Source organism: Rhipicephalus sanguineus, chromosome 4 (genome assembly GCF_013339695.2).
Source record: "Rhipicephalus sanguineus isolate Rsan-2018 chromosome 4, BIME_Rsan_1.4, whole genome shotgun sequence".
Taxonomy (NCBI): domain Eukaryota; kingdom Metazoa; phylum Arthropoda; class Arachnida; order Ixodida; family Ixodidae; genus Rhipicephalus; species Rhipicephalus sanguineus.
In genome coordinates this window covers 17,629,142-17,655,896 of record NC_051179.1, presented here as the reverse complement: position 1 = coordinate 17,655,896, position 26,755 = coordinate 17,629,142, and the positions used below count along the sequence as shown (strand labels likewise).

The 26,755-nt window shown below is 45.7% G+C and overlaps 2 protein-coding genes across 3 annotated transcripts in view; one reads left to right on the top strand and one right to left on the bottom strand.

The window, feature by feature from the left end:
• LOC119389513 (endothelin-converting enzyme homolog) overlaps nt 1-26,755 on the bottom strand; it is a 90,134-nt gene that overhangs the window by 58,658 nt on the left and 4,721 nt on the right. The window lies entirely within an intron of this gene.
• Nucleotides 1,408-25,418, top strand: LOC119389512 (neprilysin-1). Of its 2 annotated transcripts, XM_037656809.2 has the most exons (17): nt 1,408-1,515; nt 2,229-2,443; nt 4,176-4,379; nt 6,854-6,940; nt 7,867-8,000; nt 8,323-8,548; nt 9,185-9,283; nt 9,398-9,475; nt 10,586-10,695; nt 11,692-11,750; nt 12,155-12,206; nt 12,317-12,384; nt 15,946-16,076; nt 17,712-17,777; nt 19,327-19,422; nt 24,414-24,490; nt 25,094-25,418. In XM_037656809.2, the coding sequence occupies exons 1-17, from the start codon at nt 1,455-1,457 to the stop codon at nt 25,191-25,193; spliced, it is 1,863 nt and encodes a 620-aa protein (XP_037512737.2). In that variant the 5' UTR covers nt 1,408-1,454; the 3' UTR covers nt 25,194-25,418. The 2 variants fall into 2 exon arrangements, with proteins under 2 accessions (XP_037512737.2, XP_049270411.1); XM_049414454.1 differs by lacking the exon at nt 1,408-1,515 and having other exon boundaries at nt 4,180-4,379.

Genomic DNA, 26,755 nt, shown 5'->3' with positions numbered 1-26,755 from the left:
GTTTTGTTTTTCTTTTTTCGATACTTTTTTTGAAGATTTTTAAACCGTGAAATGTGAGAGAATGTGTGTTTGAACATCTCCAGCTTGTAACATCTAGTGTTTTTTGTGTGTTTTATTATTTCTGCGACTAGACAAATCATCATGTACGCGGTAGGCAAAAAAATTACACCATCTCCCGCTAAAGGGGACCATGAGGCGATGCGAAGCCGGAGCACTTGCACGATCGCGTTCCGTTGGCGTTCGTTGGGCATGCTACCGACCTCGCGTCGTGGAACGCGAAGAGGGACGCTACGCGCGTCGTATCTTCCATCTAGCCTGGCCGTTAATTCTCACAGGGCGAGGAGGGCGAGGAGAGGAGAGAGAAGGGGAGGGGACGCGCATGCGCTCGAGCTCATCGCGGCGTTGCGCAGGAGAGAATTCCGGCATGTCTAGCCCACGTTTCAGAGGAAGAGTGGAAAGGGGGAGGGGAGAGGCGTATGGGAGAGGGAGATGGGAGAGGGAATGTGGAGAGGGAAAGTGGAGAGGGAAAGTGGGAGGGAACGTGGAGAGGGAAAGTGGAGAGGGGAAGGGGAGAGGGGAAGGGGAGGGGGATAGTGGGGAGGGGAAGGGGAGAGGGTGAGTGGAGAGGAGGTGTGTGGAGAGGGTATGCGCATGCGCAGTAAGGGTGGTCACGCCGCACACCACCACCACCACCACCGCCGGATTGAGCTCGACCTTAAGATACTTGGCATCTAATAAACGTTTGTAGTTTATTTATTTGTTCAACTGGTTGTAAATATCGGTGTAGCTGGTGAGTACAGGAGCTTTAGCTGCATATTCTACACTAAAGAATGTGACTTAACCACGTGCACATAGCGTACCAGCTGAAGAGTTTCATGTAGGACTAAAAAAAAAGACAGAGTCAGGGGAAGGTCGAAGCTTGCGATGAAAAATCGGTAAACAAGGTTTGTGTGCTTGAGCCGACGTTTCGACAAGCGGACTTGTCTTCTTCATGGCTGCAACTGTTGCAGTTCCAGCCTTGAAGAAGACAAGTCCGCTTGTCGAAACGTCGGCTCCAGCACACATACCCTGTTTACCAATTTTTCAATGTAGGACTAAATTTAAATGTGGTCGAACTCAATTTGCAATGATCCACTCTATTGTTTTATTCTGCCATCAGTGCTCCTGCTATGGATTATGTCAGTGCCGTTTAAGTATGAAGTTATAAGGTGTGTTCTATCGATTGGTGTGGTTGGCCTTACGTAATAATTTAGGGCAGCGCGGAACACTTGTGCCATGTAAACTTAAGAGAAGCTTAAACTTGACATTTAGTTCGCGGTAGAATGCATGCTATATGAGTTTGACGCCAACGTCACTAATTCCCGCGATTCATAAATTTGGCGTCACTAAACTTGACGTCACTAATACCCGCGATTCATGAATCAACAGACATATTCGAGAACACTACGTACAAGATGGAAAGCCAAAATGTCACTGACAAGGTACTCGGCGCCTACAAGAACTGCATGAACACCTGTAAGTGAGACCCAGTTGAACTTTGTATGAACAATGATGATGATGATGAATTTCCTCTTGAGGCGTTGTTGCAGCGTGTAATCCAACCCTATGTGAATGTTGCGGTCCCACGAAACTTCTTTATTAAGCTATGTCGGTATACTATAGTATAGCGCTATATTACAATTATGTAGCGAGTCATAAAAAACTTAGAGGTAAACCTTTCGATATTGACATGCAATCCCTCCTGTGAGGAAGTAACGAAGTTGACGTTTTCAGTTTATTTTTCCTGATCAACATCTCCAATGTGTTGCAACACCAGAGTTATTGCTAAAGTTTACCTGAGGCGTAAGTGTACGCCGTAACCGAATTGATGCTTTATCATTTTTTCTCCCCTCAGGAGTGAATATTATCGTGTTTTCGTTTTCGACTTTCTAGTTCTTTCAATAATAAGATGTGTTACTTTCTGTCTCCTCCAAGAGATTCTATTATTCGATTAAGGCCTCATTGAACTTTTCGCGCGGCTGTGCCCTATTGGATAGACTACAGTACTCCCGCTCCACACCTTCTTTTTTTTTTGTTTGTTTTCGCGCGCCTGCTATTTTCTCCGCTCTTCTTTCCACCTTTCTTTCCCTTTCCCCCGCAACCTAGTGTGGGGTAGCAAATCGAATACTATAACTCTGGTTGACCTCTCTGCCTTTCCCGCATTCTTTATCTCTCTCTCTCTCTCAAAGCGATTCCAGAGAAAACCCAGTTCTACGCCTTGACGGAAGTGCTGAGCCGCGTCGGCGGAGAGTACTGGCCCGTCTGGCCTCCGCCGAAAGTTCGAGAAGTTCTGCCCACGTGGGACCAGCTGTACACCAGGATTCACAACGAGTTCGCCATCGACTTGCTCTTCGTCATAGGAGTAGACAAGGATCCCAAGAACGTATCCAACAAGATCATCAGTGTAAGGCATCAATATGTACCTTACCCTTGTACAGGGGCGTAGCCAGAAATCTTTTTCGGGGAGAGTCCGACCTCCCCTTTATATATGTTCGTGTGTGTACGCGTATACATACACATACTAGGTGTAAAAATCTCGGGGGGGGGGGGGGGGGGGGGGGGGGTTCAACCGTCCTGACTACCCACCGCGGCTACGTCACTAAACTTACGCATCGCATTAGGCGAATAATTTCACGCTAAAAGAGAGGGAGATATGAAAGAATAGAAAACTGAGGATGTTAGCCAGAACCGGGGGTGGGGAAGGGGCTATGAAGATGAGCAGGAAAGTAACTAAGAAGGATGGATTGTTGGGCAAGTTAGCAATTCATTATGAAATGTAGCACTAAAAAAACGGGGAACAGGTAGGGTTACCAACCATCCCGGATTTTCGGGATTGTCCCGACTTTCCATACAGTGTCCCGAGTTCCGCGCCGTTCCTGTCGGAACCGTCCTGTTAGAAATTTATAAGTGATCCAACACCCGCCCTACAACGCGCATCACGCTACAGAACACAAAGTTCGCACGAATCGCACACACGAAGCAATGTTTCGGTGGCCAGCGGTAACTTCCGCATGAAGTGCGACAACTTTTACGAGTATGTATTCTCCAGCAATAGGAAGTTGTGGGAGCAGCACGTAGCCAGCTGAAGTATACCACTTAAGATGCCGCAACAATGAATAAATATGCCGCAATAAAAAAAAACTGACTCCGCTGGCTTCCTATGTTAGTGTACCCCCCCCCCTTCCTTTCTTCTGTCTAGACTTCCATGAATGAAGAGTTGGTAACCATAGCAACAGAAGACATGCACGTGGCAACACGAGCACACACTGACAACTGATGGTTAACAGAAGCAAAAAAAAAAAAAATAGCGCTCGTTTAGTCACCCCCTTGTCTTTTGTTCCACGTTTTCTAGCGTTTTTATTTCTTAAGAAAAAGCTGGAGAAAAATAGAAACAAATCACTAAAAGAACTAGCGTCACTATATTAGCTGGTACACCACAATTTCAAGCAGACATAAAGAAGCTTTTAACTTCGAATATTCGAAACTTTTTGTACAAGTGAATTAACTATTCGATTCGTATTTTATTCAAATTTCCAATCTGATATATGAAAAGTTATTCGTTTCTCTAAAAATTTTGAGGGTAACAATAGATATTTTGAACGACAGAAAGAAAGAAGCCAAGCGGTGGTGGTTACGGGCTATTCCACTGTAGGGTTTAGGACGTGTCAAAAGAAAAAAAAAAAAGGAATGTGTTTGTTTTTCCACTGTGGGATTTAAGGCACCGAAGCTGCGTAATTAGTGCACTAAGGGGTCCCTCATGGTTATGAGGGAAGCCGTAATGCAGGGCTCCTGATTAATGTAGGGTTTAGGACGTGTCAAAAGAAAAAAAAAAGGAATGTGTTTGTTTTTCCACTGTGGGATTTAAGGCACCAAAGCTGCGTAATTAGTGCACTAAGGGGTCCCTCATGGTTATGAGGGAAGCCGTAATGCAGGGCTCCTGATTAATGTTTGACCAGCTTAATTCATTAATCTTGCATTTCTCTTCAATCAGTCGAAATGCGGCATTCGGGAACTCCTGCCAATAATCGCAATGCCACAATACCTTAGCTATACGGCTGCAGGTTTAGGAACACTTTGCGAGTCTGATTTCATTTTTTCTTAGCTAGGCTGCACCACTGAACAGGCTCTTCTTTCAGATAGAGCGGCCATCAGCTGGTTCAGATCTGCACTTGTTCATGAAACGAAGCTCGAAGAAAGCGAACAAGAAAGTGAACCCGAAAGATTTGGCTTATCTAACGTTGATGGCGTCGTGCATTAAGGCGTTTAATCCCAAGCTGTCATTCAAGCAGGTCAAAAGGGTAATACTGGACATCATCTGGTTCGAGTCTAACGTGACCAAGGTGAGATCTTGGAGCATGACATGTGCTGTCCTTGCATGCTGTTCTTTACGATAACGACAGAACATTGCAAGAAAAAAAAACTCACAGGGTCCCTTATGCGTTCGCCTAAGACGACTCGAAGGCGAAAGCCACGTTCTTCTTTTTCTTCTCAGTCGATTGTATTGATCTCCCCACCCCCGAAAGGCTTTCTTCTGCACCTAGCGTGGTTTTGCACTGCCTCCGAGCTTTCTGCACCTCACGTGCCTCCGAGATCGGCCCACCTATGACCAAGCGGCGACGTCGTGTAATGACGTCACTATGGCGTCACAAACTTTGCCAACCTGTGACATTATGATGACGTCATATGGTAGCGTCATCTCATGATGGATTTTCGCATCAACCCGTGCTGACGCCGACGCCGACGGTCACTTTTCGTGTTTGATGAGGCATCTAAGGCTTTCGCCTTAAAGGACCCCTGACACCAAAATTGAAACCTCCAGATCTTTGTACTGTTTGACTTTCCTGTATACGGGGGCACATCTGACCGATTATTAGTGACGAACGTTGCCTTTAAGATATCTTAATTTGGTTTTAAAGTAAGCGTGAGTGCTCACTTGAGTTGGCTGCACCTTGCGACATCCTGGTATGACGTAGATAGAGGCCCCGTGTGACGTTCCACGAGTAAAGCAAGTATTGTGGACGTCAGAGAAGGTTTGCGGGGCGCACGTGCACAATACGACGACTGGCACCCGGCGAGGCCTATTGTTCCTCACCCCTCTGGCTCTGTTGTCGGGCTGCTCTCGAGGTAGTTTTCGTGAGGGGACACGCGCTTAACAGGTTTAACCCATACCGAGGCACCCACATACTTTCAATCTCTACCGCGCGCGGAGGCCCGATTTGAAAACCGCGCTGTCAACGTCACCACAGCTTGAGTGCACGTGGTCTTTGACGCTCCCCCGCATGGGGTGCCAGTTTCTTGTGGTTTTTAGGCGGGCGTTTTGAAGTGATGCTAAAATGTTCACAATTAACTACGCTAGAATTAGTTGTACGATACGCTAGAGCATTTACGATTTAATTTAGAGATTACCAGACACAAAGCTACAAATTACAGCAAAAAAGTCACCAACAAAAATTTCGCTGTCAGGGGTCCTTTAATAATACTTGACGCCTCGTACATGGTTATGGAAACTCATACGTGGTTATGGTTAGTACTCTGTCGGAGACGTATGAGATTGGCCAAGAGATATTTTCCTAGGATTCTTAAACTATGTGACTGTAGTCACCTGGTTCCATTTTTTAAATGTAATTATTTGGGCATCACGAGCATCTTATGAAATCAGGTCGTCGGGAAAATAATTTCTCTATCGATATGTGAAAATGAGTGGGCTGCTGTTAAGTGTTACAGTTGCAACGATGAACTTCGAAAAATACTACCTTGTAGAATTAGTCTTCTAAAATAGCAATGATGTTTACATAAGGTACACAGTATTTGTTTTATGCGAATTCTTTTGGCGCATTGTGGGATATGAACACTGTCTATATTTCTTAGTAAAACTTCGTGCGTGAACATTGCGTAATTTATTATGGTGTACACAGTATTATATCACGAGTTAAACATTCTTAGCCATCATTTAAGAGGCAACAACTAGGAATGACCACAGATCGTCATCATCATGATTCTCAGCCTTTCTTATGTCCACTGCAAGACCTTCGATTTAGCCTAATTGTGCGAGCTAATTCCATTTTATCTCTGCGAAATTCTTAATTTCATCGCTCCATCTGACTCTCTGTCGTCCTCGACTTCTTTTCCCTTCTCTCGGTAGCCACTCCGTTTAGTCTAACTGACCATCGGCTATCTGTCCTGCGCGTCACTTGGTCGGCCCAGGTGCACTTTCGCTTATCACCCAGAATATCAGCTATACAAAGATATATAAGCAAATCATTTTAGTACTTTGCTGAACGATGATCAGTAATAGTTATGCTCATCACTATATGTTAGTAATACAACGCACGAGTGATGCGGATGTTGTGGGTTCGTATCCCATCATCGTTATGTTGTTTTTCGCCAATATAAGGTAATTTCCCTGTAGCTTACCATTTTCACACTTCAATTAAAGCTACAAATACGTCCTCCCGCGCTTTCCTTGGCTTCGTTGTCCGTTGGCTTCAAGCGGTTACGACTGAAGAAATCGGTTCCCCTTTGGATTGGTCTAAATTTAAGAACTTCTTAAAGCAATTATCTTAGTGGGAAATTTCAGTAAGAACAAGCTCTAGAAACAGACGTTTAGCTACAGAACTATTTTGAACGTGATCACATCTGCACGAAGTCGTCTTTTCATGAGAATGACACATTTTTTTCTACCTACCCGAGGGCCAAATCATAATGTATAATGTTACGAGAAAAAGGGCCATTTCATTATGTGGCCTTGCTAACAACGGCTTCTTGCATGCACTGTTTGACAGATCGAGCCGTTTTCTTTCATGCCTTCTTACAGATACTAGAAGCTGCGGAAAACAAAACAGGAACTGATTTAAACTTTTACAGAATGACTATTGCTGATCTAAGGAATATCTCTGAACATGTAAGTTTGTCTTCACAGGAAAAAAAAACGGCTAATAGAGAGAACACACACACATCTTAACTGGCATCTTCTAAATCATATTACGATTTTTGACCATAATCTTAATGTTGAATGAGTGAAAATGGTTGCACTGAGCCAGAAACCATTCCTTTGGTTCACATGAGGGCGTTTATACTGATTTACTAAGTGCATGCAGACTCGATTTTCATTACTTTGTTTGGCACATTCGGCTAAATAAAGTATTCTAAAATTAATTTTCTCCTTGTTGTGTTAAACGAACAATGCATCAGTCACAGTACGACACGCCTGTGAACCCCAGGCATATTATACCAAAAAATTACGAAATGTTTGTCCGACAATGCTTCCAGCTACGTGTGCTCTGCAGTCCCAAAACGACTAAATTTGGACACATGCTCCGCTAATTGCACATGAGAACGAATTGTAATAGGCAAATTGTGATGTCTATAGCAAAACATGATGGTACAGTAATTTAGTTCAAGCGCATGCAAACACCGAGATAAGCGGAGTTTTTTTTTTTTAATTCGAAAGAATAGGTGACCTGAATAGATTCCTGGGCTGTAATAATGAAATGTTTCTATTCCGATTCTATTTTTTCCCCATCTCCGCATTGTGCCCTACGACGCTCTGGCTACTTCAACACACTGATCAGCCGCTTTGGAGCAAATGAGATTCTTACGTCATCCATACTGAAAGCAAAGTTGTGTAAAAACAGTAGCGTTGAGACTTAGTTCACTATCTTCTCTTCTATCTGAACATACCGACTACCACTCACTAAGTGTCTAGCCGCGGCACTCAATCATTGCGCTCATCACTTCGCCACTTGCGAAATCACGCGTGACTCGTCGTTTCGTAATGCGTCGTTGTAAAGCTTGACGGAGGTAATTATGGTTATGTTTGATCTGTAGGTGGACTGGCTGCAAATGCTTCAGCGCCTGTTTGACAGCGTGAACATCACACTGACACCAAAAGAGCCGGTAGTGCTCAATGAACTGTACTACTTCAAAACCATTGTTGACTTCATCATGAGGAACACATCCAGGTAGGAGGAAAATCATATCGTCAACTTGATGCTTATATTTCGTTTCGCAGTTATAGCATTGGCAGCTCATGCTATAAAAAAGAACAAGGAGTTTATCCAGTTACAGTTATGATGCTTCCTTGACTACCACGAAAACTCGATTTCAGAGCTTTCTTTTTCTTTAAGTGCGTGTATGTGTTCTGGATATGACACGGCCTAGCCAATTACACGTTCATGTGATCTGGGATTAGGAGTCACCTGCTTTTTTCCTTCTAATTAATGCTGATCGCAATGAACATTTTATAGCTATGTTTCTGAAGTGATCGCTTCCTTTCCTACGCAGGCACACGACTTACAACTACATGATCTGGCGTCTTATACGGAACTTTGGCCCCATGGCGCTGCCGAAATTGCGGGAGCTGTCATTCAAGATTTCGAAGGCTTCGCGCGGTGTCAAGAAAGACATTCCTCTGTCGACGAGATGCGTGTACTATATAGCCGACGTCATGGACTTTCCAGCCGGGAGGCTTTACGTTGAGCGTTACTTTAGCATAGAGGCAAAGAAGGACGTGAGTAATCTTTCCTGACTATAAATACGATCTTCACTACAAAGTGCTCCATTTCAGGCTATGAAGCGTGAAAAATTCACCGACGATCCGGACACGTTTCATTTAACACCCCTCGAAATGCCGTCACAGTGACCGGGACTCGAACCCGTGTCCTTGTGCTCTAAGGGACACTAAAGGGACAAACGAATTTCCCCGTATTAGTAAATTACCCTTTGACAATGCTAAAAACACAACCCTTGCCGCGAGAAAAGGCTTGTAAGCGAGAAAGCGCGGGAAAAGAAAATGCAGGTGGCGACGCCACCGTGATAGTACCGCACCAACTCTCTGTGACGTCATAGATTTTGACGACGTCTACATAGGGCCTGCATAGCTCTTGATAATACGAACGCAGCGGCGTGCAAATGTAAATAAGTTCCCGTAAGTACAATGAGCGCCTACTGATGTTGGCAATGAACTTATCGCGGTGAAATATGCAATAAGCAATAATAAGCAATGCAATAAGCAATAAGCAATGAAATATGCAATATGCAATAAGTTGCCAATGAACTTATTGCGGTGAAATATGCTGGACTACAAGCATATTTCAATAAAAGCAGACTTCGTTCGTACGCTAAATAACTTGTTTTATTTTACCAGATCCTTGATCTCGTGAACGAACTGAAAGATGCATTTAGCGCAAGTATCAGGAGAACGAAGTGGATGGACCGGTCTACGAAAGCACATGCTCTTAAAAAAGCAAGTACCTGCCTACTGATTCGCAGTGTTTGTGTGAACGTCTCTATAATAGTACGCTCAAAGTGATGTCAGAGTGGTAAATGTTTGTTCATCAACTGTTTTTGCCTTCTCTAGCTGGATAACATGGTCAAGCTTGTTGGTTATTCGGATGACCTGCTCAACGACACCTACCTTAATGACATGTTCAAAGAGGTCCGCAAAATACGTTTGTATGGCAATCCGCCTATAATTGAATTACTTATATCTATGTGCATGTCCGTGCTAGTGTGTTTCTGTGTGTTTAAATTCTTTTAGACAAGATAGAAGTTCAGGGAAAAGATGGAGGCTTAATTGAAGCGAAATGAAGCCGTCGAATAAATAGTGCCGCAATAGCCAACGTTTCAACAATAGGACTTGTCATCGTCAGCAGAGACGTAGTCAGACCATTTTGTTTGGGGGGGGGGGGGGGGGGGTATGGGGGGGGGGGGTTGCCATGTTCGTGCGTGTGGTGTACGCTTGTATGCATGCAAAATTTAAAAATTTGCTGGCTACGCCAATGTTAGTCAGGGACATTCCTTGTCGAAACGCTGCCTCCAGTGAACCAGCGACATCCCCTGTTCAGAAGTTCTCATGAACATTTTTAGATATTTCAAATGCGAATTTAACGAGTCTAGAAAATTGACAGAAAAGTACCGCTTTCGACCGAACATTTTTTACTTGTCGGCAAAAGGCAGGAAGGAATATGCATATTCAAAACTTTTAATGTACTTTTATTTTATTTAAAGGTTAACAAAATACAATCAAATCAAATGAAGTGCCCTGCGTAGCAAATACATCCAGCAAGGTTTCTTGGATTGATGGCGGTAGTCTGAGAAAGTCTTCACCGAAGTTCAAGACTTCTCAGAAACGCTCGAAAGACATTATGCAGGCTTTTCACGCGTGTGGGTCATGTTTTGCTCGGCTACGTTTTATCTTCGTTCTAGTAGATTATAGTAACATGCGAGGGCCAGCATGAACGTATCCCCTTCAAGCCCTTAAATAATTGAATTTCTTACATAAGTTCTAAAAGGTTGCGTGGAAATCTCGAGCACTTGCTCCAATTTTTAAAATGCTGGCTTAAATGTTTTTGCATAAATTAGTAACAATAAATAAACACCCATATTAAATATGTGTTTTGTATTATCAAAGCATGCTCAAGCATACGTACTTCTCAACGTAAAGCGCCACCTTAACCACTCTATTCCAAGTTTGAAAACGATCTCCAAGGATACTGATCCCTGTGCGTAAAAAAACACTCCAATGTGTATATCTTGCATATTCCAGGTCATTGACGCTAAGCAGGGACAGCCGTTCATTCTAAGCTACATTTCATTTCGAAAACAATGGGCCAAGATAAACTTGATGACACTGCACAAGAAGTACAGCAGGGATGAGTATGTGCTACCTCTATATTTGACAGAACACAAACGCCGTTTCGTGGAGATGGTGTCGAATGCATGTTTACGAATGACTCAAATACCCGGAAAATCTTCCATTCTCCGTTTCATACATCTGGTGGAACGCTATGGAAGCTTAGAATGACAGAGAGCTGAGCTAGTTGTTAAGTACTCATTTTAAAAAGACAGGGCGTGCAAACACGGACACAAGAAGGAAGTCACGACACCACAATCCTTGCCGCGAGAAAATGCTTAGAAGCTATAGCGAGACTTTTTGCAGCCTATGCGTTCGCGCCCAGAAATAGTTCAATGATTTTACCACCAGTAAAGTGATTTTTTGTCGTTTTTAGACTGAGTAATAAATGAGAATGATTTGTGCCTTAGCCAGTTTTTATACGGCAGTCAACAGGTTGTTCTGTATCGCCTCTTGATTTTTCGTATTATGGCCTCCGCGATTAGTTCCGGCAGCGCGCAGACCATACGGAGCCAATCGCGGAAGTCACGTTTACAACGACAAAATCCAAGCGCGAGACGCGCGGACTTACACATTTTGCTGACCGGACTTCTTGCATAGCTTCCACAGCGGTGCACCTGATGTGTGAAACGGAGTATACAATCCCACAGAGCTGTTTCTAACGTGTGAACGATGCTTTACATAATAGCATTAGCAGTGTTAAAAGGCTTCATACGAAGTTTCTCATTATTATGCTCCTTTTGACTTGAACAGACAAAAAAAAAAAACGCCGCAGCAACTCAGACGCTTCTATTGGTTTCTACTGGTCACGAAAGCTGACACAGAGCACTTTCATTGCATAAGAAGAACCACAATGTAACCAATTTATGAATGATTGCACGCATGCCCTTGAGTAAAGAAATGTAATAACAAAAAATTTTAAAAATACTACAGGCGTTCTTTTTCGGAACAAGGTTAGTGTGCCTCAATTATCTAGTTTATTGTTATGGCAAGTTCAAACTAATTCTTCTTTCTTTTAGATGGTCGTCAGGTCCCGCTGTCGTGAACGCTTACTATTACCCGCAAGTCAACGGTATAAGTAAGTTTATCAGTATTTCTAAACTGCTGACTCATGCACGCACCCTCGAACGTTTCTTGTTCGCATAATATATGTCAGTCATCCCGCATAGCGCTTCAAACATTTTTTCAAAGGCTTACCATTTATTATAGCCGTTTTACCTCACAAGGTCTATATTCATCGATTGTACTCGCATCTACATAAGTTTGACGAATTGTTCGACTTAAACGTGCACCGAAGTATAAACACAATGATTGGAAATATATTACGTTCAGTCAATGTTGAGGCAATGTCTCTGGGACTGGGAACCGGATCAGAGACCACGCGTTTCTAATTTCTCAAAGGGGCATTTGCTTCGCAACGCGAACGAACGTTATGCATTGCCACATAAGATGACAGAGTATTTCTTCGCTTTGCTGTTTCAGCTTTTCCTGCCGGAATTTTACGACCACCAGTATTTGAGTATGGGGTTCCCATGTACGTGATGAAGTTTGATTTGCTATTTTGTTTACATCGATGAAACCTTGAAGTGACAGGAAGGACTATCAAGATGGTCACATTAAGTGTTTCGCGTTTTCCTTTCTCAGGTACCTAAACCTGGGAGGAATCGGAGCGGTTATCGGACATGAAGTCACGCACGCGTTCGACGACACCGGTGAGTATTCGTGAGTAGCTGTCTTTTTGGCACGACTTAACCCGCTACGGTGGCCTTGTGGTTATGGTGCTCGCCTACCGACCCGCAGGTCGCGGGATCGAATCCTGGCCGCGGCGGCTGCATTTAGATGGAGGCGAAATGCTGGAGGCCCGTGTACTTAGGTTTAGGCGCACGTTAAAGGCCAACTCCGGCGATTTTTTGGCCATGTCAAAGTAGTGGTGCTTTATGTTCCCGAGACGCTCCTGTTACGGGGCCGATAGCAGAAATACTCGGCAAATTGGAGAATAATTTTAAATAAGCAAAAAAGCGCAACACCGAAACCGAAACCCAACCGAGTGTACTGTCTACGCATGACGTAGGCGTTGTTACGAACGAACCGGAAATCGTGCAAGGCATGCCGGTCACGCCGGCGCGGAGTATGAAAACTGTGACAGCCGGGACGACCAGCGAAGCGCCGGCCAAACCAACGCTATGGTGGCTAGATAACAACGCTGTCTGTCGCCTTGTGCACAGCAGACGTTTGCTGTAGCGGCCGAAGCGCCGAAGTTAGCGGTGCCCTCAGCTGCGTCATTTCCGCCGCCTTCCCAATACTGACGTCACAGACGCAATGTTGCCAATAATTGTGGGAAGCCAGGAGGGCGTTTGCAGACAATCTTTAAAATTCATTTGCAAACAATCTGCGCATGTCTCAAGCCTGTAATTTGGCATAAATGACGGAAACGTGCAAAGGAACGTACCCAATGAATTTCATTGAGATCCATCGACCTCGAAAAATCGCCGGAGTTGGCCTTTAAAGAACTCCAAGTGGTCTAATTTCCGGAACTCTCCACTACGGCGCCTCTCATAATCATAACGTGGTTTTTGGGACGTAAAACCTCAACAATTACTATTTATGGTACGAGTGGATAAACTACTTGTCACGTTCTTCTTGCGTTCAAAGTCGGGCGTGCTATTTCTCGATCATACGTTGAACGCAATGACGTAGGCGATATGGGACGAGGTACTCAGGCGGAGCAATCCCCGGCTATATGTCTGCAAGGCCAACCCCGCTTGTATCAAAACCAACATCATAATTACCACCACCACGCTTTCTTACAAAGTGCCTGAGCGTTGTCGGTGACATGCGCTACAAGCATAAAAGGAAGCTATATGCCACTGTTGGTACAAAGCGGTCAGAAGCAGCAGGCGACAGTGCATCCAGAGGAAGTCACTCCGCGTGCGAACTTTGATGTTCTAGTCGCTTCTTTGTACATATGAAAATAGTCCTCCTCTACTCTCTCGCTCTCTCTCGCTCTCTCTCGCTGTCCTTTATACTCCTACTCCAACACCCACTGCTGACCACCCAGCAACTCACGTTGACAGTTACAGTGCAGTCAGCAGTGAAAATTTACTTCCCTCCTTGCATATATATTAACGCGATAGCGTTAAAGAGCTCGTATCGCAGAAATTCTGCTGTCGGCGTCGGTGTCGGCACCGTTGGTTGTGAGCGAAAAATCATCGTCTTGTCCGTGACCGAAAAATCGAAAAAGCTGCAAATAAAATAAATAATAAAAATGTTCGGTTCGAGTGAGAATGGAACCCAGGCCGTCTGCGTGGCAAGCAGATGTTCTACCACACAGCCACGCCTATTTTTTTTTCTTTATTACCGGTTTCATAACACGGCACAGGAATAACAGCAGCCACGCCTCTGCTTGGAGCTGCACTGAAAGTAACTTTCATGCTTCACAAAAATACACGTCTGTATACAGGTGTCACATGTAGTGTGCACGTACCTCACAGGAGTACGGCCACTAGCGTGGGTTCGGACTTAGCGAGCCACAGGGCCGCGTCTGCCGTCGCCTCGCGTGAACTAGCGCGCCGCTGCACACGTACGTTCGAGCGCAAACAAGGCGCCGAGCGTAGCGCGGCAAATACACAGTACTGCTCTCGAAATCCGCAACACTTTATTGCCTGCGGCAACTCCACAAAACGCAGTACAACGCCCGCTCCCAAAGGCGGCGGGAGAAGCAAAAAATTGGGGGACGCTTAAGCTTCGCCTTTAAGAGTTGAACGCGATAGCAATATCCTGCCCCTAGTGCGCACTTCGAACACTACGAGTGTTTAACAGAATGCGCGCACTAAGGTGTGTGCCTTATGTAATGGGTAGCATGCTTTAAACCAGGAGCAATTATGCGCGAGAACCTTCTTCGAAGCTGCGATGTACCCACTACGTGGTCTTAAGGGAACACGCGCAGTAATGTGTGTGCCTTTTGTAATGGGTGGCTGTCTTTAAACCACCAAGTCGTTATGATAGTGACGTGGTGTGACGCCCGATGGCAATGTACGCTTGTACCACGCAATATTACTGCGATACGACATCTCGTACTGTGACACCTATATACAGGACGCGTATTTTTGGAAGCATCAAAGTTACTTTCAGTGCAGCTCCAAGCAGTGGCGTGGCTGTGTGGTAGAACACCTGCTTGCCACGCAGACGCCCTGGGTTCAATTCTCACTCGGACCGAACATTTTTATTATTTATTTTATTTGCAGCTTTTTCGATTTTTCGGTCACGGACAAGATGATGATTTTTCGCTCACAACCAACGGTGCCGGCGCCGACGCCGACGGCGGAATTTTTGCGATGCGAACGCTATAATGCTATCGCGTTAAAACAGGCTTAACCACGCCACGGGCGAAAGTACAACACAAAGGGTGCCGCGAGCACGTCTCCGCGGGCAAAAGGGCTCACGGGGAAAAAAAAGATGGCAGAAATAGGCGAAAAACCCGCGCAATGGCGACGGGCACGCCTCAATCCCCACACACAGTAGGAGATGTAATATCGCAGTAATATTGCGTGGTACAAGCGTATATTGCCATCGGGCGTCACACCATGTCAATATCATAACGACTTGGTGGTTTAAAGACAGCCACCCATTACAAAAAGCCACACACTACTGCGCGTGTTCCCTTTGGACCACGTAGTGGGTGCATCGCAACTTCGAAAAAGTTTCTCGCGCATAATTGCTCCTGGTTTAAAGCATGCTACCCATTACGTAAGGCACACACCTTAGTGCGCGCATTCTGTTAAACACTCGTAGTGTTCGAAGTGCGCACTAGGGGCAGGATATCGCTATCGCGTTCAACTCTTAAAGGCGAAGCTTAAGTGCCCCCCAATTTTTTCCCAAAACAAACAGCCACTACACTGCACCCAGACCTGTCAATCCACCTTATAGCAGCTTCAGGCATTGGAAAGCTTTATTCGAGCTAATGAATGAATGGAAAAGAGCAGAAATGTACTGATATTGGTCATAACATTTAGACGTCACGAAGTAAGATGTGTGATGAAAACTCAGAATCTGACGAGGGTAGCGATGCGGGCTTGTTGGTTTTTCATGCTTCGAGGGGTTGAGCTTGAAAGAACGCAAGGACTAAAGAAGGAATGTACAGAAACACTGGCGCTACTGACAACGATAAGTTTATTTCCGTCCCCAAGCCGACAAAGAAACCTGTTTTGCACACGGTTGCTACGCTGGGCCTTGTTATACGAAAGCTTGGCGTTCGTACTTTCTATATACTACAGGAAGCCAATTCGACAGTGACGGCAATATGCAGAACTGGTGGACGAACAAGACCAGGGGAAAATTTCTGAAGAAGATGACTTGCTTCAAGGAGCAGTACGGCAACATTACAGACGAAAGACTCAAAGTAAAGGTGAATAACATTTACGTATAAGACGCTTCAGCAACTAAAGGAAGTGCTCCTGCTCCAGCAGTTATCTTAGAAGTACAATACATTTCGTGTGGGATCTGGCACGACTGGAATCAATGTTTTCTGCTAAAGAAGGTCCTTTCTCGAGACAGTTCTCCGCAAACCTACAGCGTTCTTTTTTATATACATATATAATCAAGTAACCTTCGTTTTCTATGCAGACATCCTACAAGCATAAGTTCACTCTTCCAATTTCCAAATTGTTAACTATTGCGCATGCGAACTACTAAGTAAGATGCGGACGGGGAACCTGCGATTGCTTCAAACCATAGAGTTTCCTAAAATGACCTGGAGGGAACTCTGGCGCTGCGATCGTTCAGCCACCATGGGAATGATGGGTAGTACACGGATTTTCCTAGTCTTCGTGCTTGTGCCCTTCGAACGCACTTGTGGCTTTGTTTATTGCTATGTTTTGGTTTTCTTTCGGATAAAAGAATGGATCGTTGTTAACTTCGTGACCAGATTTGAATCGGTGAGCCTAAAGAAGTTAAGTGGTGAAGTGAAACTGCGGATTTTTGCTGATCTTCGTTTTGCGACAAAGCGGATGCAGGCGACGCGGAGCCAAACGGAGCCGAAAGAACGAAGTTTAGAGAAATCCGTGTACTACCCATGATTCCCATGCTGGCTGAAGCGCGATGCATTGCAGCTCCCATAGACACTAGCGCCAGAGTTCCCTCTAGTAAGTATTGTAGGAAACTCTATGCTTTAAACCACGCCGCATGCACGCCACGGGGGCGGGGGGGGGGGGGGGGTCACACCGGGCCCGTCCCCCCCCCCCGCAATTTTTTTTCTGCCGCGGTATACAGAGCACAAAATGACGCTCGACCACACTTATCTGCCCGGACCTCACGTCGGATCAAGCGCGTGCCCCCAACCCCCCCCCCCCCCAAAAAAAAAAAAAAAAAATCTGCCTACGCCACTGCCCTTCAGGTCCCCATGCGCCACGATGATTACGTCTCAATTTCGGCCGACCGCTCATCCATATCGTAACACCCAAATTTTTAAACAAGTGTTTTGTTGACCACACGCGCGTTTCTTTTTACGCCCACGCGATTCCTGGATGGTACCACGGCTAGTGTCCTGGATGGATGGTACCACGGCTAGTGTTAACGCTATAAAACATTATTGCACGAGACAGCAAGTTGAAACTACGTTCGCTATGAGAGAAGCCGCGGTTAAAAACACTGCATTAATTCTGATTACTTGATACTGCCGTAATATGTGACGCGACAGTATGGCAGCGATATATGCTGATGTTAAATGCCATTTCGTGTAGTTTCGGTGTCCTCTATAGCTACTATCATGTTTAGTTGCCACAGTAAGGCGCAAAAAAAAAGAAAGAAATTTGATTCTTTCCTTTAATGATGCGACATAACTGCTCAAGGATGCCAGATTTAGGCGCGGGACAAGCCAAACACTCTTTATTCACCCCTAATAGTGTTTTTTTTTTACGTTACAACTTTTATTTCGGCGTCAAAAATATTTATACGTAAGTTAGCACCCATAGAAACGTTAGAATGTTTTGGTAAAAATGATAAAAGCTTACAATGCCCCTGGTGCTCTTTATTTTCTTCCCAGCTTAATGGCAAGAAAACTGTGGGAGAAAACATAGCAGACAACGGTGGAATTCACCAAGCATATCACGTAAGTCTGTTTTAGTTTAGTTTAAAAGTGAGAGATGATTCACGGTACGGTGGGTCGTCATTTACGTGCAAAAAAAAATCGTAAAAAAAGTGCAATTTCGAGGAATAGCGGTTGTTTTAGGCCCCAGGGACACGAAAAAGCAACACATAAGCCAAACGCCGCTTAATAATCGCAATATACGTAATATATATTTATGTAATTTAAATATCGAAAGCCCTATATACTAACGCGCAGGTTTGGTTACAACATGCTGTTTTATTTTCTGCAAGTAGCCGTATTATCCTTCTTCACATAGTTGCTGACGAGCCGTGTTTACTTTTCATGTTCTGCTCCATGACAGCATCGATGCGCTTCATTTAACTTGAAGTTTGAGAGCAAAATATTGGCCGCATATGTGGTGCTGGTTACTGATTCTTTTTTTTTTAATTGTGTATTAGGAAAAGAATGTATCCGCGAAGGTGTTTTAGTCAAGAAGAAATCACTTTCATAAATAATTAACGGCTAATTATTTTCGTAACTACGTCAATAAAAAGCTACAGGGTTCCTTATGCGTTAGCCTAAGACGAATCGAAGGCGAAAGCCATCTTCTTCACTTGCTGCTCATTCGGTGTATTGATCCTCCGCCGCCGCCCCCCTCCCAATACTTTCTGCGCCTAACGAGGTTTTGCACTGCCTCCGAAATCGGTGGCATTGCAAGCTTTCTGCACCTCGTCTGGTTTGGTGCTGCCTCTGTGATCGGTCCACCTCTGACCAAATGACAATGTCATGTGATGACGTCATCATGCGACGTCACAAATTTTCGTTATATGTGACGTCATGATGATGTCATATTGTCACGTGGTCGTGACGTCGACGAAGACAGCAGTCGGCGTTTGCAGGATGAAACTTTATTTGGCCGAACTTGTGGCCAGAAAAATGAGAACTAGAACTACAGCAATACACGCTGTACAATGATAGCGGCGAACAGGGCGTCGTCCGTCGATCAACTGACAAGCGGTGAAGCGCGTCGGCATTTAAACATGTGCCGTCGAATATTCCAGCGTTATCGCTGGCTGTCGTGCACATTCTAGAATAAGGTAGAGTGTGCGCGTCTTGCGCGCAATCTTAACAAAACGATCTACAATGATCGCGAAGTTTCTCGAACAACGAGGCGCGGTTCGCGCTGAGCGTTGCTGACAGTCTTTGTGGCCGAAAACCGAATACAGCAAAAGAGATAAAGAAACGTACGTGGCAATATTGTGACGTCATCGTGTGATGATCTTTTGCATCACTCGTGTTGACGCCGACGGTCAATTTTCGCGTTTGATGAGGCATCTAAGGCTTCCGCCTTAAAGCACGGAAGGGCATATAGCGCAAGCTGCCGTTATGCCGGTCATACCACCGGCACCAACTACTTCAATTGTTGACAGTTGTTCCAGTAACACTAGAAAGGCAGCTAATGACTACCGCTATGTACAAGACGTCAAATATATATAATACTAGTTCATTGTTTCTATCTGATGTATGCAAGTGACTCAGTGAAATATGCGTCGGTGTGATGTCACTGCAGGCCTACCGAGCTTGGGCGAGGAAGCACAAGGTAAAATCGTTGCCTGGACTCGAGGACTATACGGCTGACCAAATGTTCTTCATCTCAGTAGCCCTGGTAAGGTTTATTTTTTGTTCCTCCGCTCTCAATGACAAGTGGCAAGGATGTGAAGACGTATACGTTTTGTCCCTTGCTTTTAACGCCTGTGGAAAGCAAGACGGTCTCAGCAGATTGGTGTCGGTTACTGCGCTAAATTGATCCATCGCAATCTGCCGCTTCATGAAACCTAGCACATCCCAGGCACACAACTTAACGAACCCTTTTGAAGTGACAATAGCGCGCCCCGAAGAACATTTTAAATGCGAAGCGTTTCTTAGCGAACCTCAGGCACTTTGGCCATTTCTATCTATCTATCTATCTATCTATCTATCTATCTATCTATCTATCTATCTATCTATCTATCTATCTATCTATCTATCTATCCGCCTACGTCTGGGCGCTCTCCAGGTCGTCTCCATAACTTGAAATATGCCAAAATTGGCATAGCAGGGGATCAGTGTATGACGAACACGATACACTGGTTATGACATGAATAACGCGAAATACCTGTCGCGTACGTCATGAAACCTTTTCTCTCAGTCACGTGTGGCACATACCCGCATACCAGAGTTCATGTCTTGCAGGTATGTGCCACAGGTTATACAGAGTCAACGAACACAGTAATCGCGAGCACACAAACACTGACACGCAAGGAAAGTGATAAGAATAATTATTATTGGGGTATTATGTCCCTAACCCACGATATGATTATGAGAGACGCCGTAGCGAAGGGCTCCGGAAATTTAAACCATCTGGTATTCTTTAACGTGTACCGAGATCGCGCAGTACACGGGCATCTCGCATTTTGCCTCCATCGAAATTCGACCGCCGCGGCCGGGATCGAACCAGCGACCGTCGGGTCAGCAGCCGAGCACCGTAAGCGCTACACCACCGCGGCGGACGCAAGAAAAGTGAGGAAGCTGGAGACAGAACAGCCCTGGAAGACGTTCAACTACCATCCACTCGTCCACGTGGTCCGCAATGTGGACCACGTGGATTATGCAAAAACCGGGGTCAATGCTGCCTACAATAAATCTGCCGTGAGAACCAGGCCTTTCATCATTACCGGTGACTTCAACTTTGATTTATCAAGACCCAACAACGCCTGGTCCTTATAATGCTTGAAAGAGCTAGGGCTTGGATGTAGACATGGCATCAAAATACCTCGCTGCCACGTCCAGGACAGGAGGCATCATAGATCATGTCATCGTAAGAGGCATCCAAGATTTCCACCAGCCTCGCACTTCACGGCACTTAGACCACCACAATAGCAAGTCCAATCCAGCTGCTGGCGCTCACTGATCACGGTTATGATGACCTTGTTCAAGAACTGTCAAAAAACCCTTCCACTCATGCACATGGGTTCGTGCGTGCGTGCGCTCTCCGTGCGTGCCTGCATTCTCTGTCATAACGTACAAGTACAAGCTTAACAATTGTAACAACTGCAACTCTGACTGTAACTTACGTGCAGTGCGCCTGCGCGTGCCACTCGGCTGTGTATATATCTAGGGTAACGTTTCTGAACACAGCTTAGTTGCGAGTAGCGCCTGTCCTGCGCATCTGTGTTCCTTCTTTGTCTTGTTCGGATTCGCGCTATCCAGTATTGAAGAATAGAAACACTACATATCAGCTTACCGCGTCTGGTGTTGGTGACATCAGATGTTGCTGTTGGCATTGTTTAGTGGCTGTAAACAGCTGGTTTCATAATACATATATATGCGACTCTTCAACATATGAGTGTGCGTATACCACTCCCATGTTTCTCTAGCGTCATTCCGTAACGTTTCGCTCAATATGAAAAATTACGCCACAGTCACCATCTCGCGCATGCTTCGCATAACATCGATTCCCACGGTACGTGGGATCTGCCGATTTTTTTTGTTACTCGTGCCCCTTGCTAACGGCCAAATTCATCCGAAGCTGTTTCCAGCAAAATTCATCCGGCCAAATTCATCCGAAGTGACAGCTAACTAGTGCTCCGTCGTGGAAAACTCCTTAAGTGGGCATGTGCCACAGGAATTGGGCTAGCCCCACTACCGTGTAAAGCAGGTGCGATGTGTCAAACGAAAATGAGCTCGTGGAAAATAAATAGAGAAAGAAAGAGGAAGAGAAATAAAGGAAATAAAGGCATAAAAAGATAAAAAGACAGAAAAACATAGCCAGAGAGAGCGAGAGAGAGAAACAAAGAAAGAGATAGAAAGGAAGAGGAAGTGATAAATAGAGACAGAGAAAGAAAGGGAAGAAATAGAAAAATAAGGAGAAACAAGGAAAGCCGCCCAGCGGCGCTCTTCCTTCAGGCTTGGCACCACTAATGCGGAGCTGTCATAATATTAACGCGACAGCGTTAAAGAGCTCGTTTCGCAGAAATTGCGGTGTCGGTGTCGGCGTCGTCGGTGCCGGCGTGGTTGGTTGTGAGCGAAAAATCGAGAAAGACGCAAATAAAATAAATAATTAAAATCTTCGGTTCGAGTGAGAATGAAACCCAGGCCTTCTGCTTCGCAAGCAGCTGTTCTACCACAGCGCCACGCCATCGCTTAAGACTGCTTCGGAAAAAAACGCTATATGAACGACATGTAGTGGGAGGAGTCTCGTGTAATATTGCTTGGCAGAAGCGGAAAATCGCGCCAGGCGTCAAAACGCGTGAATTGCGCAACGAGTGTGTGTTTCAAAGGCCCACTCATTAAAATGCGCTCAGACACATTTAATCACCATCAACAAAGTAAGCAGCTGCGTAGGCTCGCGCGTTGCCTTACGGAGGCGTAGTGAGCCCTTCGCTGATTCGCAAAAAAGAAAAGGAAGGGAAAAAAAGAAAAAAACAAGAAAAAGGAATTATGGCGTAGTGGGCACTTCACAACTGTACTTGCAGTAGGCATCTAGGACAGTTTGAAACGGCCAATGTTACGCGCACATATGTTCAACTGTAGAAACAGCGCTAAAACACGGGACGAACGAGGAAAGGACACAAACAACGGCGCTGTTTTAGCGCTGTTTCTACAGTTAATCATGAACCAACCAGCCCAAATGCGTACCTTATTGCACATATGTTCGTTTCCTTGCGGCGCGGTTGAGGCATCCTTTGAGAACCGCAGCCAAGCTAGCAGTTGAGAAGGCGATACGAACACGGTCCGATTACACTATCGCGTTCTACTCTTGAAAGCGAAGCTCAAGCGTCCTCCCAGTCTTTTTTTTTTCTTTTAGTCGAGCTTCTAACGCGATACAACAGGGAGATGCGATGTCACAAGCCAAGATGGAAAAAGAAGGGATATCCCAAAAGCTAGCTCACAACTGCTTAGATTAGTAAAAAAAAATAATAAAATAAAGGCATCCGCGGGCCCATTAGTTTATACCGTGAGACATCCTTGCCTTTGTGTTTTACCTCTTGGAGAATCTGCCACGTGATGCTGTGCTTTGCTTTGCTTGTGCCTTGATTCTTGGTTCCTACCCACTACGGGGGATCGGCCTTGAAACCGGCGGTTAATATAAAGGGGAAATTTTGAATTTAATTGAGACGAAGCATGAGGAATCAATCGGTCGCCTAGGGTATAAAAAATAATATAGAATAAAGATAAGAACAATACAATAATATGGAAAATGGTCAACATTCTTGAATGGGAATAATGTTAAGGAGGAATTTTTCTCGAGTCCCCTAGAATTTCGCATATGGCTACGCAGACGTTTCTGTTGCTATAGGCCAGAGAAGAAATCCCAAGGGAGAGACTGTTTTGAGAATTCAGGGTAACTCTTAAGTTTCTGAATAAAGCTTCGAAAATGCCACACTGAAAAAAGAAAACAAGGAGAGAAGGCATGATATAGTCCCGGCAGCACATTTCATTGTGAATGGATGGATGGATGAATAAAATGTATTTTGGTCCCTGGGAACGCGCTCTAGCACGTTGCGGGCCGCTCCCACGTCGGAACAGAAAGACCAAGTCTCTCTGCTGCGTCGCGGGCCCGTTGGACTGCCCATAGCTGTTCTTCGAGTGCAGAGCTGGTAATAGCAGCCTCCCATTTGGACGGCGTGATGACTTTGCCACTGCGTAAAGTATATTTTCTACATTCGCTATATCCACGCATAATGAACATGTGTTATAGTTGGTTGTATTTCCGGATAAATCGTGTGCAATAGCGCGTGGTTAGGGTACGCCCCGACCTGTCAGAGTGTCAGAGCCTGTGGTCTGCTTAATTTCCTGAGTGGTGGAGGGTACTGTCTCCGCCCCAGGTAAAAGCGTTTTGTGAGTTCGTTTTATACGAGGCGGGAAGGTCCTGATTCTCGAAAGCCTCAGCGCCGCGCCCCCCGGTAGCTACGCGGTCTATTACTCCTCGCGCAACTATATGTGGGCCGACTCGTTGACATTCGGTGAGGCTCCCTCGATCCGTCCCATGTGAGCTGGGAACCAGACGAGTGTGTGTAGCTCGATGTTCTTGTCCCGAAGGGTCCGCAAGGCCGGTTCCGAGATGGTGCCCTTGGCAAATGCTCTGATCGCCGATCTCGAGTCGCTGTAAATCGTGGTCCTCCTGTTGTCCAGCAAGGCCAACGCACTCGCCGCTTGCTCGGCTATTTCGGCTGCCGTCGTCCGGACCGTCGTCGAGTTTGTGATTCTCCCCTCGTGGTTGATGCTCACTGCCACATACGCCTTCCCCCCGGGATACCGGGCCGCATCGACGAAGCAACAGTCCCCGGCCTGGCCGTGAGCCCTTTCTAGAAGAGCCTTTGCCCTGGGCCCTCTCCTACCGTCGTTATGCTCGGGGCGGACGTTTCGCGGGATGATAAAACAAAAAAAAATGACTGTATGCTTCAATTGGGAGGTACGTAAGAGAACACTGAGCAGGTTAAAATTAATACGCAGTCCCCCAAGATGGCGGGCCTCATAATCAAATCGGGGTTCTTAGCATGCAAAACAGCAGAATTGCGATATTTATTGGCAGTTTATTTTATTACATCTTCTGTGCCCACTGTGTTGTCATTATCAGCCGTACATTACTTCATCACGCTGTCTTCGCCTGCGCAGACATGGTGCAACAACCCTCGACCAAGACGTCTTCAGGCACAGATAGACAGCGACGTTCATGCGCCGTCAAGATACAGGTAAGTAAAAAAGAGTTCAGAAAATAATATTTTGGAACGAGCTCGAAAATTTCAGAAATCATGATTACTGTTTGGTTACGTCTTCGGATAATATTAATAATTGTTGGGCTTTAACGTCCCAAAACGAGGATACGATTATGAGATACGCCGTAGTGGAGGGCTCCGGAAATTTTGACCACCTTGGTTTTTTTTTTAACGTGCACCTAAATCCAAGTACACGGGCCTCTAGCATTTTCGCTTTCATATAAAGGTCAGTGAAATTAAGCGTGACCAACCAAATTTCGCCAGAACCGATAATTGGCTATATTATTGTTCTTTATAGCGAGGTTAACCCCACAGAAATAAGGCCCCATAATGTTTCAGCAACTACAGGCCAACAAAACATGCAAAAAACTTGCTGTTACCATGTGCACGTCAATCTTCTATCGTACCGGTCGATTTTCGGGCCACCCTTATCAATATGAATTTAGTCGGTCATTCAAACGAATAAATGCAATCGCGCTTACGCACAATGCAGTAAGTAGCGCGTACGCGTTTTGTCACGATAATGAAGTGGAGTTAGCAGGCTTTTCTTTTCTTACGCTTCTTCCTTTCTGCTTCCAGAGTAAACGTGCCCTTGAGTAACATGGAGGAGTTCTCAAGGGCGTTCAAATGTCCCAAAGATTCTCCAATGTACAGCAAGAGAAAATGCGTACTATGGTGAGCCCAAAAAATACGGATCAAAGCAATGGACACGGGAAGCCTCGTCACGTGACCACATTGCCCCCCGAAGCGCCACGTTTAGCGTCCACTAACCACGACGGCGGACAACGACCCACCGTTGGCGCACGAAGAAACTCGTTTCTTTTTATTATTGTTGTTGTTTAACTGCGTGTTTTCAAGCAGCTAAGTCGTGTCCTCAAATAAAAGCACTAGCTGTGTTAATTTACTGGAAAGAGTACGGAGACTGTTACAGTATAGGCAAGCCCGAAACCTATTCACGCACGAGGCATGGCTCAGAAGCCTCACATGGCGTCGGGCACAAACCTACATGGTGTATGCATGTATAAACGAATTCACAGTAACGAATCTCTCCCAGTCCCGTTACATTTAAAAATAGCAAGTTATGTCTCCCATGTGCTCATTCCTATTGCAGCGTGCAGTAGCTGGAACGTCCCGATTTAATATTAAACAAATTCACTGTCGTCGGGGTACCTCTCTTCAGGCTCATTCACATCGAAGGCGGGGCGGCCAAAGCGGCAAAGCGGTGAGACGGAAAGCGGGAAAACCTCCTCTCCAGGCGGCGAAAGCGGGGCGGAAAACGAGGCGGCAGGTCCGATCGCTCTCGGACCAATTTTTTGCCGCTCGCCGCTACTCGCCGCTTTGCCGCAGCCAATCAGAACGCGCTGCGGCGGTGGCGCGGCGGTGGTGCGGATGTCTCTTTGGGAGAAGCCATGCCACGTGATAGCGACACGTGCGCTAAAGCGCGAGAGGCCCCGCCTCCTCGGCCGTGCGGGCAGCCAAGAAAGCCATGCGGTCTGAACAGGTAAGGTACAGGGTCGACCACATCTAAGCTGAACACCTCATTAGTATTCAAACCGGTAAAACTAGAACGTTTCTTATACTTCACGAGTGCAATGCCCGTTATGGAACGTCTAATCATGGTGTCGACACAGTAATGATTTTCCGAATTATGCGTTAAACAACAGCTTCAATGAGGTCTTGAATACTGATGAGGTGTTCAGCTTAAATGTGGACGACTCTGTACATTCATACCGAAGGCGGGGCGGCAATGCGGCCAAGCGGGCTTTTCAAGGCGGCGAGGCGGCTCGCCGCCTCGCCGCCTTGAAAAGCCCGCTCGGCCGCTTTGCCGCCCCGCCTTCGGTGTGAATGTACCTGAATGTTAGAAAAAGCGGTGGATGTTCTGCGGCACTTGCAATTGAGCCCAGTACCTTCTGCATTGAAAGCGGACGCGCTGCTACTTCACTTCCCCTAGGGTAAAAAACTCACAGTGTACCTTATGCGTTCACCTAAGACGACCCGAAGGCGAAAGCCATCATCTTTTTTCTTCTCAATCGATGCATTGGTCCTGCCCCGCCACACTATAGAGGAAAGCTTTGTGCACCTAACGTGGCTTTGCACTGCCTCCGGGATCGGCACACCTTTGACGAAACAGTGATGTCATGCGATGTCGTCACCGTGTGACGTCACAAATTTTGGCCATCTGTGACGTCATGATGACGTCGTATGGAGACGTATAATCACGTAATGATAATTTTTTGCATC

Coding starts and splice junctions, on each gene's coding strand:
- LOC119389512 (XM_037656809.2), top strand. CDS start 1,455: ATGGAAAGCCAAAATGTCACTGACAAGGTACTCGGCGCCTACAAGAAC. Junction 8,549..9,184: donor GCATAGAGGCAAAGAAGGAC/GTGAGTAATCTT, acceptor TTATTTTACCAG/ATCCTTGATCTCGTGAACGA. Junction 9,284..9,397: donor AAGCACATGCTCTTAAAAAA/GCAAGTACCTGC, acceptor TGCCTTCTCTAG/CTGGATAACATGGTCAAGCT.